Source organism: Bombus vosnesenskii, unplaced genomic scaffold (assembly GCF_011952255.1).
Source record: "Bombus vosnesenskii isolate JDL3184/JDL3185 unplaced genomic scaffold, Bvos_JDL3184-5_v1.1 scf7180000013262, whole genome shotgun sequence".
NCBI lineage: Eukaryota > Metazoa > Arthropoda > Insecta > Hymenoptera > Apidae > Bombus > Bombus vosnesenskii.
In genome coordinates this window covers 4,164,250-4,181,250 of record NW_022882922.1, presented here as the reverse complement: position 1 = coordinate 4,181,250, position 17,001 = coordinate 4,164,250, and the positions used below count along the sequence as shown (strand labels likewise).

Below are 17,001 nucleotides of genomic sequence, written 5' to 3'. Positions count from 1 at the left end.
CGATCCGATAAAACGACATATATTTTCAATTAGATTAACTTTGTATGTAGATGCATGTCGCACCAACGTTTTACAATCCTCGTTTTATCCAGCTTGGAAAGGGAACACCGCCACCAGTGAAGGCTCGATGATTTATATTATTTGCATAAGCACACCGGGAGTCACGTTGTACATTTTACATCTGTAATAAACCTTTATTTATCTTTAAACTCTATTACAACGCGTTTATACTTATTCAAGATGTACAAGTGGAAGGTGTACAAATACATATGTTGCGAAACGTTAACACGCCGTTAATTACAAATGTCGTTTAAATAGTTGTAATATGGAACAAAATTTCTTAAAATCGAACACGAACGAATAGATGTTTGGATTATCCTGCATTATAAGAATTAACGAGAAAATATAAAGACAGACGTCACGCGTTTTACAGTGTAAGAAATTGCTACTTCTCGAAATACATATGTATTATTTTACTATGACCGACTAAGAGACAGTGTGTTCCGTTTGAATATATTCTCGATTTTTCAATCGCTACGAATAGCAGAATCGGAAACAGAAGAAAGAATTGCTACGCATCAGGCTTCAGGCGGTAGAAACATGTGGAAGCTTTAAAATTTTTGTGAAAACATACATTTTTATTGAAAATTCTTAAATTATGCGTGTTTTTTATGAGCGTACGAGGTATGCACTCGAGTCTCATTGACGTACCAATAAAGAGGATACATAATCAAGAAAATTATGGCGGCTGCTGCAAAGAATATGCGCGTGCCAGAAAGTAATATTCTTCAAACGTAAGCATCCAAATACATAATCGTAGTCAGTTTGCGTAAATTTTCGCAAATGATCGTTTTAAACGAGATAACGTTTATTTTAATTCTGTTAGATAGAATCACTTTCACCTTGATCGTAAGAGATAAAACGTAAAGTTTATCCAACTAAATGAATGCTTATTCATTGGTATTCCGTGCTAAATCCGCGAAAGTGATATAGAAAATTTCCAACGTATCAGTCGCTATAACCGGTCAGATGTAACGCGGGTAAAGAAACAATGAAAAAAGAAATGGATCGTACCGACTTCGCTCGCTGAAAGTTAACGCACTATTCGTGGTTTATGCAATCTTCTATTTCCGTTTTCTTCGATTTGGAATGGACTCTCTTCGATGGATTTGATATCCCCGATACATTACAGAATATAAGTAAAACTGAACGTAATTAAAAAATGCGAGACATTTTACTTCTGTTACATCTTATACGGAATAATATTATTAATATTTTCTTAATAACTCTAACAGACTGTTGTAAAACGTAAACGTTTTTCTTTTTTAAATTACGTATAACAAAACATTCTAGGAAATTCAAATTACCTATGTACACGTATATCGTAAATACAAATTTCTTTGTATTAATAGCGACACGTGTACACGTGTATGTAACTCGTTCAACGCGCGACATTTATTTAGAATAGTATTTGAACGCGATTAGATCGCTTCTAACGAATCCGAATGCGCGTTCACTCGAAAAATACAATTTGACAAAAAGAAAAGTGCAACGGGCTCGAATTACGAAGGAGAGAACGATGCGCGGTAGAAGGGTGCAGCTGTACCATAACGTCAAGTTTCTTTTTATAGGGGAGTGGCCGAGAGATTTGCATACGCTGGCTGGACATTCGCCAGCGTGCTTATTTCGGATTTGAATCAATGAACGGCCAATCCTGCTGACTAGTTCAACGAGCAATGCGAAATTCGCAAGCAATGCAAATCGATGCTCTGGAATCGAGCCATCGGCCCGCCGTTGTATACACAGACCGATTCTTAGTTGCGTGTTAATGTACAGAGGGGTAAATCTAAAAGATAGATATAGACATTTATTTCGTACAAAGAGGATTTAGAAACTTACGTTTCTAAAGCAGCGGTGAATTTTTGTCAACAGCAAGACAGTACCTTCGAGCACTATCGCAATAACAACGACAAGAGATACTTCTTTGTCGTTTAAACATTATTTTTCATTACATGACCCCTTTGCATCTACGCGAACGAATTATTTGCCAACGCGATGTTAATCGCACGATGCTTTAAACGAAATACATGTTTTTTAATATCGAACTCTACCCTTTTAGCAAGAACACCGACGACTCTCAGTTGGTAGGCGTTTGCAGCGAAATCGAAAAACAACTACAAACCGTTTCTCCCGAGGTAAGAAATTCACTCGTGCAAAAACAAAAATCAATCTCGTTCGTGTAACGATGAATTTTGAGTTACGGTAGTAAGAGTCTAGATCGATTTTTAACCTTTCGCTTCGAGTTTCACAGATAACCTTACGAATCTTAATATCTAGCTGTTTACTTGAACGATTAGACGGTCGAACAATAGGTGCTAAGGGAATTATAAATATTCGACGCCAAGTATTTTCTTGTAATTAGTCTCCTCGAATACAAAATGTAGGAAACACGATTAGTACAATCACTATAAAGTTTTCCGTATTAAAAGGGAAAGAAAAGAATTAAAAAGAACAATTATTTAGATAAAAAACCATTCCGCGTGAACTTTACTTTATGTTTAAATTAACTTAAATTTCAGCGTTCAACGTATATACCATTTTTTACGTTCTTCTTCGAACGAAAGATTCTTTATAAGGTAATTTATAATTATCGAACTTATAATCGTTTATTTGTGTAAATTGAACGCAATTTCATGCAAATGACAAACGTTATTAACCGTTAGCTTCTTTCCGATCTTTTCTCTGCGAAGTAAGCGTGATTGCGAATCGTAATTTATTTTTAAATTTCCCATGCAATCCTAAAAATTACAAATCATACAACGGGAAAGAGCGAGGAAGCGTAAGTAAACCATGTACTCTTTCTATTTCGAAAGTACATGAGCGAAATTATATTACGCGTTACCTATAATCCAACAACACCAAATAAAGGCGGAAGAATCGGTATGATAAATCTATAGTAAATCAATTTTTTAAAAAATCATCGATACTTAACGGACGTATGATGCGAAATCCGTAGTGAAATTTTAGCGCAACTCGCGCAGTACGGGTTTCGTTACTTTTATAGTCGTAAAAAGGTGAAAGGTTGGAGAATCGAACGAATATGACTATATCGTTGTAACAATCGAGTCAAAACAATCCGATTATTAATCCGATTAATCCGATTATAAGATTCTAACTCGTTTGTTCCCTAAAACGTACAACGCGTTCATTCGCCGAAAACTATCAAATCGCGTACGAAAATAGCTTGGCGCGAGCTATTTAGAGAGCGTAACTCGGCTGGGACAAAAACGTGGAAGATGGTTCGCGAAAGTCAACCAGAAAAAAAGAAAGAGGCAACGACAAGTGGACGATACGAGCTGTATGTAATTCGATTCCTACAGCGTCGTGACGTTCAACAACATCCAGCAATCACGCTACCCACCTGCTGTCCGCGCTATCCACCGGGATCTACGTTGCTGGAGTGTCGTTTCGAAGGTGATCAACCTGTGGCGCATATCGTCCAAATTCCCGGGGATCGGTGTACAGCCAACCAGAAGATAAATTTGCTCGTCGAGACGAAAGCGACAAAATTTGGACCATCGGCCAGGTAGGAAGGACGTAACGTAGTAATGAGCTGTAATTAATTACCACCCACGATTCTCCACCAACGAATTGATTACCATAATCTTTACTAGAACGTCTGCGAAGAACGACTATCTCAAAAATAGATACATTTTTAGAGAAGCCAATTTCCTATATCGTTGAGAAGTAATTTCCTATATCGTTGCAACTTTGGCAAAAGGAAAATTAAACTCGAAACTTGTTCTACACCTTCGTTCGCTTCGAGTAAACCAACTTCTCTTCCAGGATCGCGTCTTACCCTCGAGAAGATTCAACGACGTCTAACGAATCGTGTCCAATAGCGAAACGTCCTATGACCTTTTGCCTGGAATCCCGCGAATGTTCAGAGGGACCGGTCGCTAGAGCCGTCTTGGTTCCCACAGAAAATCGGTCCGCGAATGGCTCGGATAAGATAACGACGTTACACATCGAAAAAGGCGACAAACATCCGGACAAACCGTATTCCAAAGTCGCGTACGGCCCAACGATCGAGGAGGCAGACACCCATTGCAACGTGGAAGAGCGGAACGCACCTGTGACGTTCTTCGGTTGTACCGCGTCTAAGAAACAGGCGACAGCTAGGATCACCAAATGCTTGAAAAACGACAGGGACGTTGGAGCGAAAAGGTGTTTCGAGACGCGCGTCCCTCGAGATAGCGAGCGGCCCACGGCTGTGGGTTTTATCTGCCCACCAGAGAAATCGGGACCGTGTTCGCACGGTATTCTCGAAACGAAGATCGACGAGCGTGGTCCGGAAACACGAATGATCGCTTTTCCACGGGCCGAAGATTATTACGGTTACATGGAATCTAAGGCTTGCGAGGAAGGACCGACTGCTAGGATAATCCAACGATCAGCCGATACCATCGACGAAGAAGATCGTCCTCGGATCAAAGGCTTCGAAGAACCTGATTTAAAATTCCAATGTTCGCCATCGAATTACGCAGCTACTTGTCCAAGCACGAAGCAACCGAAAGAAAAACACGTCACCGATATTAAGCGCGATTTGCCGGCAGTGAAACGTAGAAACGGCCTCGATTCCTTTGACGTCGATAAACCAAATACCTCGAAACGGGAGCCGAGAAGACGAGTTTGTCCTGCTTATTGCTGTCAGCCAACACCCAGACCTAAGTCGTGTTCGAATTCGTTCGAGCCAAATTGTCGAAAACCTCGTACCAACGCTGTCGCTTCTGGTCGTAGGCACGAGCCTACGGATAGATCGAAATCGTGTTCGAGCACGCTTCAGCAACATCCAGAATCGCAGACCGACTCTACCGACGTTAAAACGCAGAAATATCTTTTGGTACCGTGTACAGTTGTGGACAAAACGAGGGATGAAGTATCTAGAAGCGATGCAGAGGATTGTACAAAGCCGAAGGGTGTTCCTCGAATTACGTCAGAGGAATTGCTGACTCGGTATAGGGAATATATGCCACCGAATATATTGATTCGCTACGAAGCGTGTCGTTCAAAGAGGAACGGTCTTCAGGATCAGTGCACTTTGCCCGTTCCAAACATCGTGCTCGAATTAAAAAGAAAAGAAATGCAATGTTTGCAACGAACCGATGCATGTCCCAACTAACCACGAACCAACGAAACCACACAGATTGGTTTTATTTCGTCGGCCTTCGATGAACTTAAGGGAATAACCAGGGTCCACTCGTATTCCTTTTCTTTATTTTTCCCTAAAACATGTTCGGGCACGTCCTGATCGAGTCTGTGCGATATACAAGTGTCAGTAACCGTTGAAAAAACGTAGTCGCTTTGCAAGTGAAATTGTAATTTACGGTGCAACTCGTTTAATAAAATTGTTTCTAATGAAAAATTGTGTAATGCATACTTATTAAGATGGACATTCTCTATAGCGTAGATACTGTAACGTAGATAGCCGATCTAATAGATTTTCAAGGAATGTCGAGAATTTGGATGGATTTAAGAGGTTCGGAAATACTTAGCGTCGAATATACGAGATATTATTCGTCTTATTCGTTACAGCAAGGTTGAAAATAAAATCGTTTATTCCGTACCTTACGATATTCGCGACGTTCGAACGAGTATTACGAAATTCATTATCCATACATAACACAGCCGAGGACGTCGGGTGGCGTGAATCGACGTCTCGCGTTTTTCAAGCGTTGCCGACGGCAGACGTGAAACGACGTTTTTTGTTTTTCCAAGCGTTGCCGCGTTTTCCATTTACATATTTACCTTGCAAAATTGTGCGGCAGGTGAGACTACACGCACGCGGCAGCATACCGACGTCGAACTGCTAATTTGAATTTATGGCTGAGAAATTACCAGAATCCCATTTTCAAACTTTTACGCAATAGCCAATTAAACGAACATTTAGTTAAGCGAATCTACTTGTTTAATCGTAAACTCGTAACATTCGAACGAGAAATCATAACGAACAGCGGATTTTAATGCGACGAGATGTTTTCTAGGTAGAGAACGTTTCAAAGTCTCGGCAAGTTCAGCGCGCAAACCCACGGTCAAAAAATGGAGATTCGAAGTCGAAGAAATTGTTGGAAAAACCGACGAAGATCCGTTTGAAAAAAATTAAATCTCGGGAACTGTATGCAGGAGTAGTTTACATAGATTGCGATTGCTACCATCGAAACGGGTTACAACACGATTGTCCGCGTACTCCCTGCGGTGGTAAATAATTTACGATAAGCAAATATACTTATTTTCTCAAAAGGAAAAAAAGAAAGAAAAGAAACTTTTAACCGAAATTAATTTGTATAACGACGAAGAAACTTTTATATCGCGCGTATTTCTAGTTGAAAATACGACTTTTCACCTGGTGCAACAGGGAGCAAACTCGGAGCTATAGTTATCGCGATTTCGCGGCGAGTGAAAAATTATAAAACCATTATAAAATCGTACGAATTATAAATTACAAATTGTAAATCCATTACGAGGCGCGTTATTTTAAATTGCGGTTTTTTTAACGGGGACCGAAGTTAGACAACCGGGCACCAGATGATTCAGACGATACAGAAGATGAATTTTCAACGTGATAATGTTCAGCCGCGATTCCTTCGTGTATACGTACATTCTTAAACGAATCCAGTTTCCTTAAACCGATCAACCAAGCAACTCCTTTCTACGCGTGCCGGTATATTATCTATCGCGTATTTTATAGAATTCTGAAATACACGCTAATTTCGTAAATCTTATATTCCAACGCCGTCGAAAGCTAATTATCTGTGAAAGGTCCTTCGTGTAGAGCGAAACCCTGGCCCAAGTGCGACATGGCGGAGTATTTCGTGAACAAGTGGGATACGTACTACGAACACTTGGATACCATACCACCTATTTCATTTTGTGGATCAAAGGAGCAATGGTTCGCGATTCTCGAGGCGGAACAAAAGAGATCGAGAGAAAAGTGCGAAAAGACGAAAACTGACAGAAAGAAACCTGCGAAGAACTGAAGCCACGTCTACGAACGAACAGGTAAGAGGACAATCGATTTCGCTAAAGAACCGACTGAATTTATCGACAAACGTACTCGATATCGTCCATCGGACAAAATTCCAACGATAAGACGAGACAAATAAATATTAGCCCTTAAACGCACGACTATTGCCATTTCCCAGCATACCGAAAACATGTCTCGTTCTCTTTCTCATAAACGGTGGAAAATAACGAATTTTCTGTGAAAACGTGCGCACGTGGTGTATCGAGTTAAAGAAAACAAAAGCCAGTGGATATTTACGATCGAACGAACGTTCGTGTTAAGGTTTCGACTAATTCGTATGCGACGTGGCTCGAGTCATTTGTGGCTATTCGCGTTTTGTGATTCTTTCCACGTTGAAATCTCGTTATTAAAAGAAACAAATGAACCGAACGTGTGTACCGGAAGCTGCGGTACATATTCACGACTGCGCCGCTAAGAATACTCCTTTATTTCCGGCACAAGCGACACAGGATACCGAAATACCTTGAATTTCTGCCTGAAAGGCAACCGTAAATCGAGTCTAGATTCCTTCTCGAGTTAATGGCAACGAAAAAATTACGCAGACCTCCGACAGAAGGGCTTTTTAAGAGGCACGTCGTTTTCCGGCCTGATTACCAACAGACTCAGATGCTAATAAATAGAGAACGATAAACGAAATTACAGCTATAATGTTCGTAGAAATATTATCCCGCTAAAATTCGATCCGATTTCAAAATATAAGAAACGCGCTAAAAATATACGACGCGTAGATCAGTCGCTAATACGTACGATTATCTCGCGACACTGAGAATTATCCCAACTTATTTTTAAATGTAAATTATATAGACACGTATTTGTTTTATATGTTTTTTCTTCAGTTCGGAGAGGGAAAAATGCTTAGCTATCCGAAGTGTTAAGATTTCGTAAGCTGCTCTCGAAGAGAAATAACTGTTTGCTGTAGCTTAGCGGAGTCTTAATCAGAGCGCTGCTACGAAGCCATTATTTTCGCTATTAAACCTATCGATCGATCGATTCGTTCATTAATCGCGCGTTAATCATTGGAAACAGTGCTTTTTATCTTCTCGCGGAGTCGGTAGACTATACGTTTAGACTATCTATGGTGCATCCCCTTTCACGAGAAAATGTATCGGATCGATGCGACGATTTATCGTTTTTAGATACCGCTGTTTCAAAAATATCGGTAGATTTTCCGTTGAAGTTTGAGGAATCTTTCCGACAAAGATCGTAAAAAACGAAACGAAGTGCGGCGAGAGCGACCGATCGCCGGAAGAACGTGCAACACACCCCTCAACTCGAGGCGTATGTACGTATATCCGTCGATATCTAATCGTCGCGCACCGCCATCAGAACCAAGGAACGCGTTGCGTCGCCATGCCAGTTTAAAAACAGCTCACCACGATGGTTCGGTTTCGTGGATTAAGAGGAACGCGCGTGCACCGTGCACTGTGCACAGGGTCGCCGAATCGACTCGTGTCTGCCAGGAAATAACGGAGCGTGATCCGTACCCGTGAGCGAACCTCTTCCGTCCCCCTTCCCTTCCCTTCCCATAGCCATTTGCATCTAACATTTGCATCGGGACGACGGCATCTGAATAAGAACGGCAACCACTTTGTTGTTCCATTCCAAGCGATACTTTTTCGTTCGACTTTGCGTCCAAACTCGTTCGTCTTTCGAGAAACATCGATTTCGAAATACTCGTGTACGTGTATCGATCAATCGCCGATCCATCGGGTCAGTGTCCGACACGAGGACGGAGAGAAATATCTTTCGAACGTCTTTTCCGGTTCGAGGCGAGTGTGATCCTGATCGATGGAAAAGTATAAAACGAAGCGCAAAATTCAGCTAAACGCGATCAAATTATCCAAAATAGCGGATAGTTTGAAGGAATTTGAAGTCATCTTCGGAGAATAAACGAAAAGTGCACGCGTGCTACAGCAAGAAAAACCTAACATCTTCAAAGAGTATTCCTAAAGTACCTATTTTGGACCTATACCAAGGATTTCCCTGTCCCTTTTTCCAACGAAAAACAAGATCGTATCGCGACTGTTCGTGCTCGGACCGTAGAAACGACAGGGTGGACATGAATTTCAAACGAACGATTCTTCGTGTCGAAGCAAGCGAACAGGAAGGGAGTAGTAAAACGACGAAATAGAGACGAAGCGCGGCAGAGTTCGATGAAAGCTCGAGGAATTCGAGAGAGAACGAGACGAAAGAAAGATACAAGAGGACGGGAGAGCGTAGAAGCGTTCCAAGTAATAGAAAAGTCTACGAAAGACGAAGGGCGGCGGCATCGGAGTACGTTGGAAGCGGAGGACAGATAACGAAGAAAAGGATGGACCGTCGTGCAATCAATGGGAAGATAGAACGCTTTTTATAAGATCGTCGAAGTTACATGCCTATACATTTTTGTTTGTTACGTCTCCTTTTATTTCTTGGATATCGATGTGTCTGCTGTTATTTTATTCTTGCTCCGTTACACCGATACCGAGCCAGGCTCGTAGACCACACGGTACAGAATTGATGAATAAGATTCGATGAACTCGATCAGACGATTTACTTTCAATAATCACGGAAAAAAGAAAGAAAAACGCGACATACTCGTGAAATTACTAGATCGACAATAGACATTATCCATTTTTCTTTTCTCTTTCGTACTATCGTTTTCGTTTAGCGTTCTAAAAAATTCTATCGATCAGTTCGATCAGATCGAAAAGAGGATCAGTTCGATAGTAGACGATGTTTTAACGGATGATATCAAAAAGAAATACCTTTCGCTGGTTATACCGACGGATTTCGACGCGGAGGCGTTTTTATCACTTACGTCGTCGTACGTACAAACGTCGTCGCACTTACGTATCGTGCGTGCAACAATTTCGCTAACGTAACTGTTTATGTAATTTAAGACACGTGTAACCGTTACCGATCGCTTTTTGCGGTGGAACACGAGGCAGTCGAAATTTAACGCTACGTAGCGTGTAGCAGCGGATGGATGGAAACGAGGCGCGGGATCGGCGATCCGGCCGGAGGAAGAACGAGAAAGAAAAGAAGCGGAGAGAGAGTCCGGCGAAACGATGCAACACGGAGAACGTATACGTGACTAAACAACGACCACGGAGACGCACGACTACAGTGGCGAGTTACGATGCGACCGGAGCTGCTCGAGTTGCAACGTCACAACGAATTAACAGGTAAGAACGAACGACCAGGAATTTTACCGCGTTTCTCAGCGAGTCGCAAAATAACTTACGTAAATTAGAATCGTAGATCGAACGACTTTGGAAGCTTCGAACAGAACGGAGAATTATGGGCAATCGTTATTCCGATTTCAGCAAGAACGATCGTAACGAGAAAAGCTGCGACGAAAACGTCTAATAGCTTCGAAGAAAGCGCGTTTACTGAAATTCGAAGAATGGTTGGCTAACGCGTGGCGAACAGACGTGGGAAAGGAGTGAAATTCGAAAGGGAGAGAGACACGAGTGGTGTGAAAGCGACGTGGCAACGGGTACCGGGCGGAGTAGCCTCGAGACAGAAATTAAAATTTTCTGTCTGGTTTGCACGAACCGAACTTGGAAATGCGATTCTCGCATCCCCTTGCCACTTTCGTATCGTCGAAAGACCTTCGATATCGCGTCTGTAAATCGATACCTGGATTAGATCCGTCTAGAAGAAGACTCCGGTCTTCTATGATTCACGATTCTCCGTTGAATCGTCAGCGCGGCAACGGTTCGCGCAATGATCTTTTTCCCTCCATCTGCCTTCCAATCGTTTATTCGCGACGATAGGAAATTACACCTTGATAAATTTAACTCTCGGCCAAGGGATTTGTCCGTTCTTTATTATTTTTAGTTTAATCCTGGTTTATCCTACGACTTTTGTATAGTTTTTATGGAGCGTGATAACGCGATACGAATTATTAACACCGATTGCCAGATTGGAATCTGGTAAAGTTACGAATTAACGCGGTTGCTACGCAAGCACGTAACTTTTGACGGTGAAAGTAGCATTTCGAAAGAATTCATTTGCAAAATAATACAGATTATTATCGCAAAAGATAATGCGCAAATATACGCTTAACGCGTCATGAGACTACGTTTAATCGAACAAAGTGAAAATGAAATTCACCCATATAAAGATACGAGTACAATACAGTCGTAACGAAGCGACTCGCACATCAAGAGAGATCGCTTTCCACATTTAAAAGTACAGCGAGTACTATGTAAAACGTACGCGAAGCGAAATGAAAATAATATTAAGATTATTCGAAAGCTGCATTATTATTTTCGTTTTTTAAACTCCCTCTTATTTCTTGTTATGAAATAAAAGGAATTCGAATAAAATACACGAACGCCAACGACACGAGAAGAAAGAGATCTTCGTATCGTATTCCGAATTTAAACTTCTTTTTAGCAGTTTATAAGACAAGTTAGTCTACGAGCTTATCTAGCAAAACTAGAGATAACTTTTACCGTACTACGTCCACTCGATACAAAGTTAACGAACCAAGACGTAAATTACGATAAAAGTTACGACGAGCTCGTCTGGGATCATAGCATAAAGGCACGTCTTTAATTAGCAACGAAATCGCCATCTACGCGGCGGAAAATGACTTTCCACGAAAGTCACGCGATACCTTTGACGCATTAGAAAGCATCGTGTGGCCGTAGAACGTGGAAAGTAGAAGAGGCGACGTTTTACGGACAGGAGTAAAAGAGGTTAAGTAGTCTTTCGGTGGAAATTGATTTGCTTGCGCAAGAAGAGAGGACCGTAGGTGAACAATACGGTATCACCTTGCACGGTCAACGATCCGACGAATGGAACGCCTTATACGATCGACCATGATCTTCTACTCCACCTTGTAGGGGGTGTGTGACCATTAATGGTCGTTCGTGCGCTTCTCGGCACATACATACATAAGCGTGCGCGAGTTACGTACGAATCGTGTCCGTGGTGTTGATACCGGCTTCGACCTTCGATTCCCTACTAAAATCGATCAAATAAATTTATCCTCTATCTTTGTTGCATTTTTATCGAAATACGGATCGATGATTGTATATTGAAAACATTTTAACGATATCTCTAGTACCTACGAGATACGTGTATCTGTTCAAAATATCCGTACGAAATATCATTTAATCAAAAATGTAATCGTTTTATTATATAGTAAAACGTAGGATATTTTATCGATAAGTAGAATTTATTTATCGATATATATATATATATAATGGGATCCGAGCGCGATCAGCCCCTCGTGGTGAGTTCCGGTAATCGAGATTATTATTTCCGAGTACTGCTGTTTGAAAAATGATACCAAGCCAGAGAGTCGATCAAAGGGCGTCGTGCGTAAAGAAACCATACTAATTGACCGAGCGTCGGTAATAGCGGAAAAATACGCCTCGATGTACCGACCGTAGCGATAACTAACGGTAACGTTATTTTCTGTACTCTTGCAACTGCGACTGTAGTTAAACTTGTAGTTTTCTATATGCGTATGTACGTAAGTCGTTCGATTCAACTTTGTATTTTTATTAAACTGCAAGAAATTGCAATTATATAATTTCGCGTTGTTGATCCGGAGCATTTATTATTCGCGTTAACGCTAATAATTTTGTTATCCCTTATAATACAGTACAATCCTCTACATAATACTGGCTATCGTTACTCAAATTGCTACAGTTTCTAAAAAACTACTACTTTTTTACGAGACGCGACAAAAAAAAGATCGATCGATTGATTTTTGAATCGTGAAATAACTCGTATAAAATACCTCAATGACGTTTAATTTTCTATTCTACGTATGATTTCGTTCGGTCATTCGACGTACGTTAATTCCTACAAATTTTAGTACGGAGATAAGTAAAACCGCGCAAATATCGCGTGTTCCACCGATAAATCACATTCTCCCGTTTTAATCGCAACAACGAGCTGTCATTTTCTACGACTTTACTCGTTCAGCTTTTTCGTTCAACAAGCCGCTTGCAGACAGTTTGACGTCGTCTAACTCTAGTTAACCAGAACCGAATCGTCCTCCGTATACGTACTTTTCACTCAGCGATACCTATTTTCTCCGACTAAAGAGATAATCCCAATTTTCGACCTTCTCGTAAAACTTTCATTCGTATCGCTCTTCGTTCCCATCAACGGAGGACTGTCGGCGAACGACGCTGGTACGACATTTATAATCTCATCAACGCGAGAATTCTAGCCAGTCAGAATGAAAAAAAAAGCATTAGCCACGAGAAAAAGAAATCTTATTTAAAATCTCGCCGCGAATAATTAAACTTTTACGGCGTGCTACCTGGAAACGGTACGAAAGCAAAAAATCGTGTTTCGGCTACAAGTTCGCTCTTTAAAACTCAATTTCCAGTTAGATGATATTCGGATATACGGTGACAACCGAAGAGCAGAGTAGAATTGGAATAGCGTTTTTGGTATAAATAGTCTTATGTAACAAATAAATTCGATACTCGTTCGTATAAATAATTATCTCGAATACCGGACGCATTATTCGAGAGATATTTTCCTGAGTGAACGATCGAACGATACGTAAAAGTCATTGACAGCAATGAATTTTTAGACGCTCTACGTAATAGGATAAAAAAGTGTCGCGAAGAAAAACGAACGAAGCGAAAGAAAGGAACACCGGAATTCGTTAAACAAGAAACAAGAGACGAAGACATTCAGGGCGGAGACGTTCGTGTCAGCCTTTTCAATCCAATTAGCTTAATTGTTCGTGTAATTAGTTAATCCTGTTGTTCGGTTCGCGCCTACGGCATTCCAGCGTTCGCAACCTTGCGGTTAATTTCTTTCTGCCAAGGCAACGCGCACCTAACAATACCTATTAATAAGACGATCGTCGGCACGAATCGTGCGTCGAGTTATTGTTTCGCGACGCGCGTTTTGCATAGAGTTTGTACAAGAAAATATCTTCGAAGGTTTATTCAAGGTTGTGGTTGTCGGGTATGTAATTAAATGCGGTTAAAAGAAGAAAATTCTTCCCCGCCTCCCCAAAAAAAGGATATTTCTTCGACTTTGCTCGAAAATAAGCGATTAATTTGACGACTACGATCCGAGGGACGCTTCGCAACGCTATCAATCGTACACAAAGCGCAATTTCTTTCCAGTTAGTTTGTATGGCCTATTGTACGCGTTAAATTACCGTCACCTTGCTCAACGAGCCTTATTGTTCTTCGACTCGATCGTCGAGTCTCTATCCCCTTGGCGTAGGTTTTCCGGCGCTTTTCGAGAGTCCAAATAAGCACAGCGACGACGAAACGTCGCTGACAACGAGGCGATAACGGTTTCGATCTTACGAAACAACGACGCGACCATCTAACGTCCAACGCGTTACACTCGCGACGACAGAGCCGAAGCAGTTACGCGAATATAACAACGATGGCTGCTAACGCTTTCAAAGTATATTTATAGATACTTGTCAATTTTAGTCAAGCGTCGATCAACTTTCGAATTTTCAGCGTTTCTCGACGCCGAAGGATCGTCGAGATTTGTATTAACCGCCGAGCAAGAAAAACGTAATTATCGATCGTTCTCCTTATATAGCTAAGAACGATCGCGCTGCACCAATCCGCGTTAAACGGAATATTTTTACCGGATTAAACGCGTCCAGTGTTTTAACGGCCGCTCTGAAAGTCTAACGTTTGATAAACTTACGGTAGGTCGTGAGTTTATCGAACTCGATTTAACAAAATTGAAATATATCGTTCGGCTTCGACTCACTTACGACTCGCTTACGACTCACCTCGTCTTTTCCGAGAATCATGTCGACTACTCTTAGGTATGGACTTTCCTTTAGACTCACCTGAAAAAGAAAACAAGATACGTATAAGTTAACGACGTTCATCAACGAACGATGACTCGGAGGAAGCGGAATACGATGGGTTCGGTTACACGGGACCGTTCCTCGCGTGGCTTTTTCACGGTGCGACGCACCACGTTAATGGACACAACCCGAACAGATTCACGCTGCACGCTCCAATTCTCGCAGCGTTTCGCGACGCTGCAGCGGCGGCCAGAGTTCCTCGCGAACGCCAGGACACTCGTCGCGTCCACATTTTTGTCTAACTGTACTCAACGGGGAAGCAACCGGATTAATCGCGACCTGATTAAGCGCACTGCGTGAGATCCGTTCTGATAATCTCTTCCCGGTGCGCCAACGAATGCAACATGAGAAACTTCGCACGTGCAGTCGATCCGTTTTAATAGCAAGGATTTTCAGAGTATCAAAGTTTCTCGGATATTCGTCCATACGATATAAAACTCGCCAACTCAATTTCTCTTTTCCATTGCTATTCGATGTCTCACTCTCTAAACTTGCCACGGAGATACGCTATTTGTTCGTTTCTTCGACGTTGCGATCTAATCGAATATAAGAATTATTTATAATTATTTATAATTGTAAATTTTATAACAGAAGATACGAAAGTTAACTCAGAATCAACTTCTAAGCAAAGAAGATTTTGCAAACGGCGAGTCACGGGGTTAGCAGCAATGAAACGTAAAAATCATATCGATTTATCCATTCTCAGTTACGTATGTACTTTCTCTCTGACCAGCTCGCAGCAAACCACGCATAGGTACTGCTACGCGAGATTTAATTTTCGTTTCAACCCCGTTCTATCGCAACAGTATTCGTGACAGAGATACCGGTGTTGCGATATTACAACTGCGGTTATAATACCCAAGATTCGTCGAGAACCGAGAAAGTGTAAAATCTGATATGGCAACATCGTACGAATGCTCGGGAAAACGCTTGATCGTTCGGATACGATACTTTGCTTTTCCGAAAGTCTCCTTTGAAATCGGATCGATCGTTGCAATGAAAAAATAACACGGCTCGTTAAATTCCGTTGCGTCGCAATATCAAGCTGAGAAAATATTTTTCGTCTCGATATTATACTCGATATTAGACTCGAATGCATTTTATTTGATTTCGTGGCTGTTCGTATCGAAACTGTTGTTAATAATACCGTTCCAGTTTTATATTCACGGAAATACTATGGTAGACGGAAGAATAGCGAAAAGAGAAGAAAGAAGAGATGGAATCGGCGGAAAGCAACACCATGCCTAAATCAGTCGAAGATCTGATTTAATAAAACGAATCTGAACAACTTTTTCTCACGATTATCTTCACTACGCGCGAATCGACTCGTCTAAAATTACCTATTTTTATTTTGTTCGCGATCACTGCGCAGTTTGATAATCGAACAGAGAAATTATCGACGAGAACGCTGGAACATTTCACAGTTAATTCGCAGAATGGGAAATTCGATCAAGACTTGGCGATTTGATCGGATTAATTCCCTTTAATAAGCAGACGTGCGACGAGTAACGCTCTTTCGAATCGAAAGCTTCGCGACATACGTGTTCGTATGCATCTCGGTTTACAGGGGAAACTACATTTTCGTGACAAACTTTGCACCAAGTTCGTTCCTAATTAGGGAAATTATCGAAATGTCGCTCGTTATATGCTATACATCCTTTCAGGATAAGGAATTAATATTCTTACGTCTCTTCCCTAAGGACTAACGATAACAAGGATCTATAAATTCAAGCGAAGCGTCCATTTAGACGAGATTTACGATCGCAGCTCGTCAATTACGCTCCATCCTTTGGAGACTTCCGATTATTAGTTATGATTGATCACACGTCCAATTAATTTCCTCTGCGTGATAAAAGAAATCGTACATGCGAAAACCGCTTTCCCGAACTTTCAGGAAGACTTTTGTCAGTCGGCCCGCAGGGACGATTTTTAATTGAAACCTCGACTCGACCGGTAAGAATTTAATTAACCTCTTAGCTCTAACCAATTAGAATCTTCACCCTCTTTTAGTCAATTACGGCGCTGTCTTTGACTACCAAACAAAAACAAAAAGAAGTATACAGAACAACAAGAATGAGCTTTTTTCTTCATAGGATATTCT

General features: G+C 41.3%; 2 protein-coding genes across 18 annotated transcripts in view; one reads left to right on the top strand and one right to left on the bottom strand.

Moving 5' to 3' along the window:
- Positions 1-17,001, bottom strand: part of LOC117231757 (probable Ras GTPase-activating protein) — a 252,226-nt gene that overhangs the window by 71,594 nt on the left and 163,631 nt on the right. For 2 of the 17 annotated variants that reach the window (XM_033491131.1, XM_033491986.1), the window contains one exon: positions 14,820-14,879. The exons of the other annotated variants lie outside the window; for them this stretch is intronic. In XM_033491131.1, the coding sequence (XP_033347022.1) occupies positions 14,820-14,879 (60 nt within the window). The remainder of the gene's footprint in view (positions 1-14,819; positions 14,880-17,001) is intronic. 17 annotated transcript variants of the gene reach the window in all.
- Positions 742-5,245, top strand: LOC117234021. Its single transcript, XM_033494876.1, has 4 exons — positions 742-794; positions 2,120-2,195; positions 3,381-3,586; positions 3,847-5,245. The coding sequence occupies exons 1-4, from the start codon at positions 742-744 to the stop codon at positions 5,180-5,182; spliced, it is 1,671 nt and encodes a 556-aa protein (XP_033350767.1). The 3' UTR covers positions 5,183-5,245.

Coding starts and splice junctions, on each gene's coding strand:
- LOC117234021 (XM_033494876.1), top strand. CDS start 742: ATGGCGGCTGCTGCAAAGAATATGCGCGTGCCAGAAAGTAATATTCTT. Junction 2,196..3,380: donor TACAAACCGTTTCTCCCGAG/GTAAGAAATTCA, acceptor CGATTCCTACAG/CGTCGTGACGTTCAACAACA. Junction 3,587..3,846: donor AAATTTGGACCATCGGCCAG/GTAGGAAGGACG, acceptor CTTCTCTTCCAG/GATCGCGTCTTACCCTCGAG.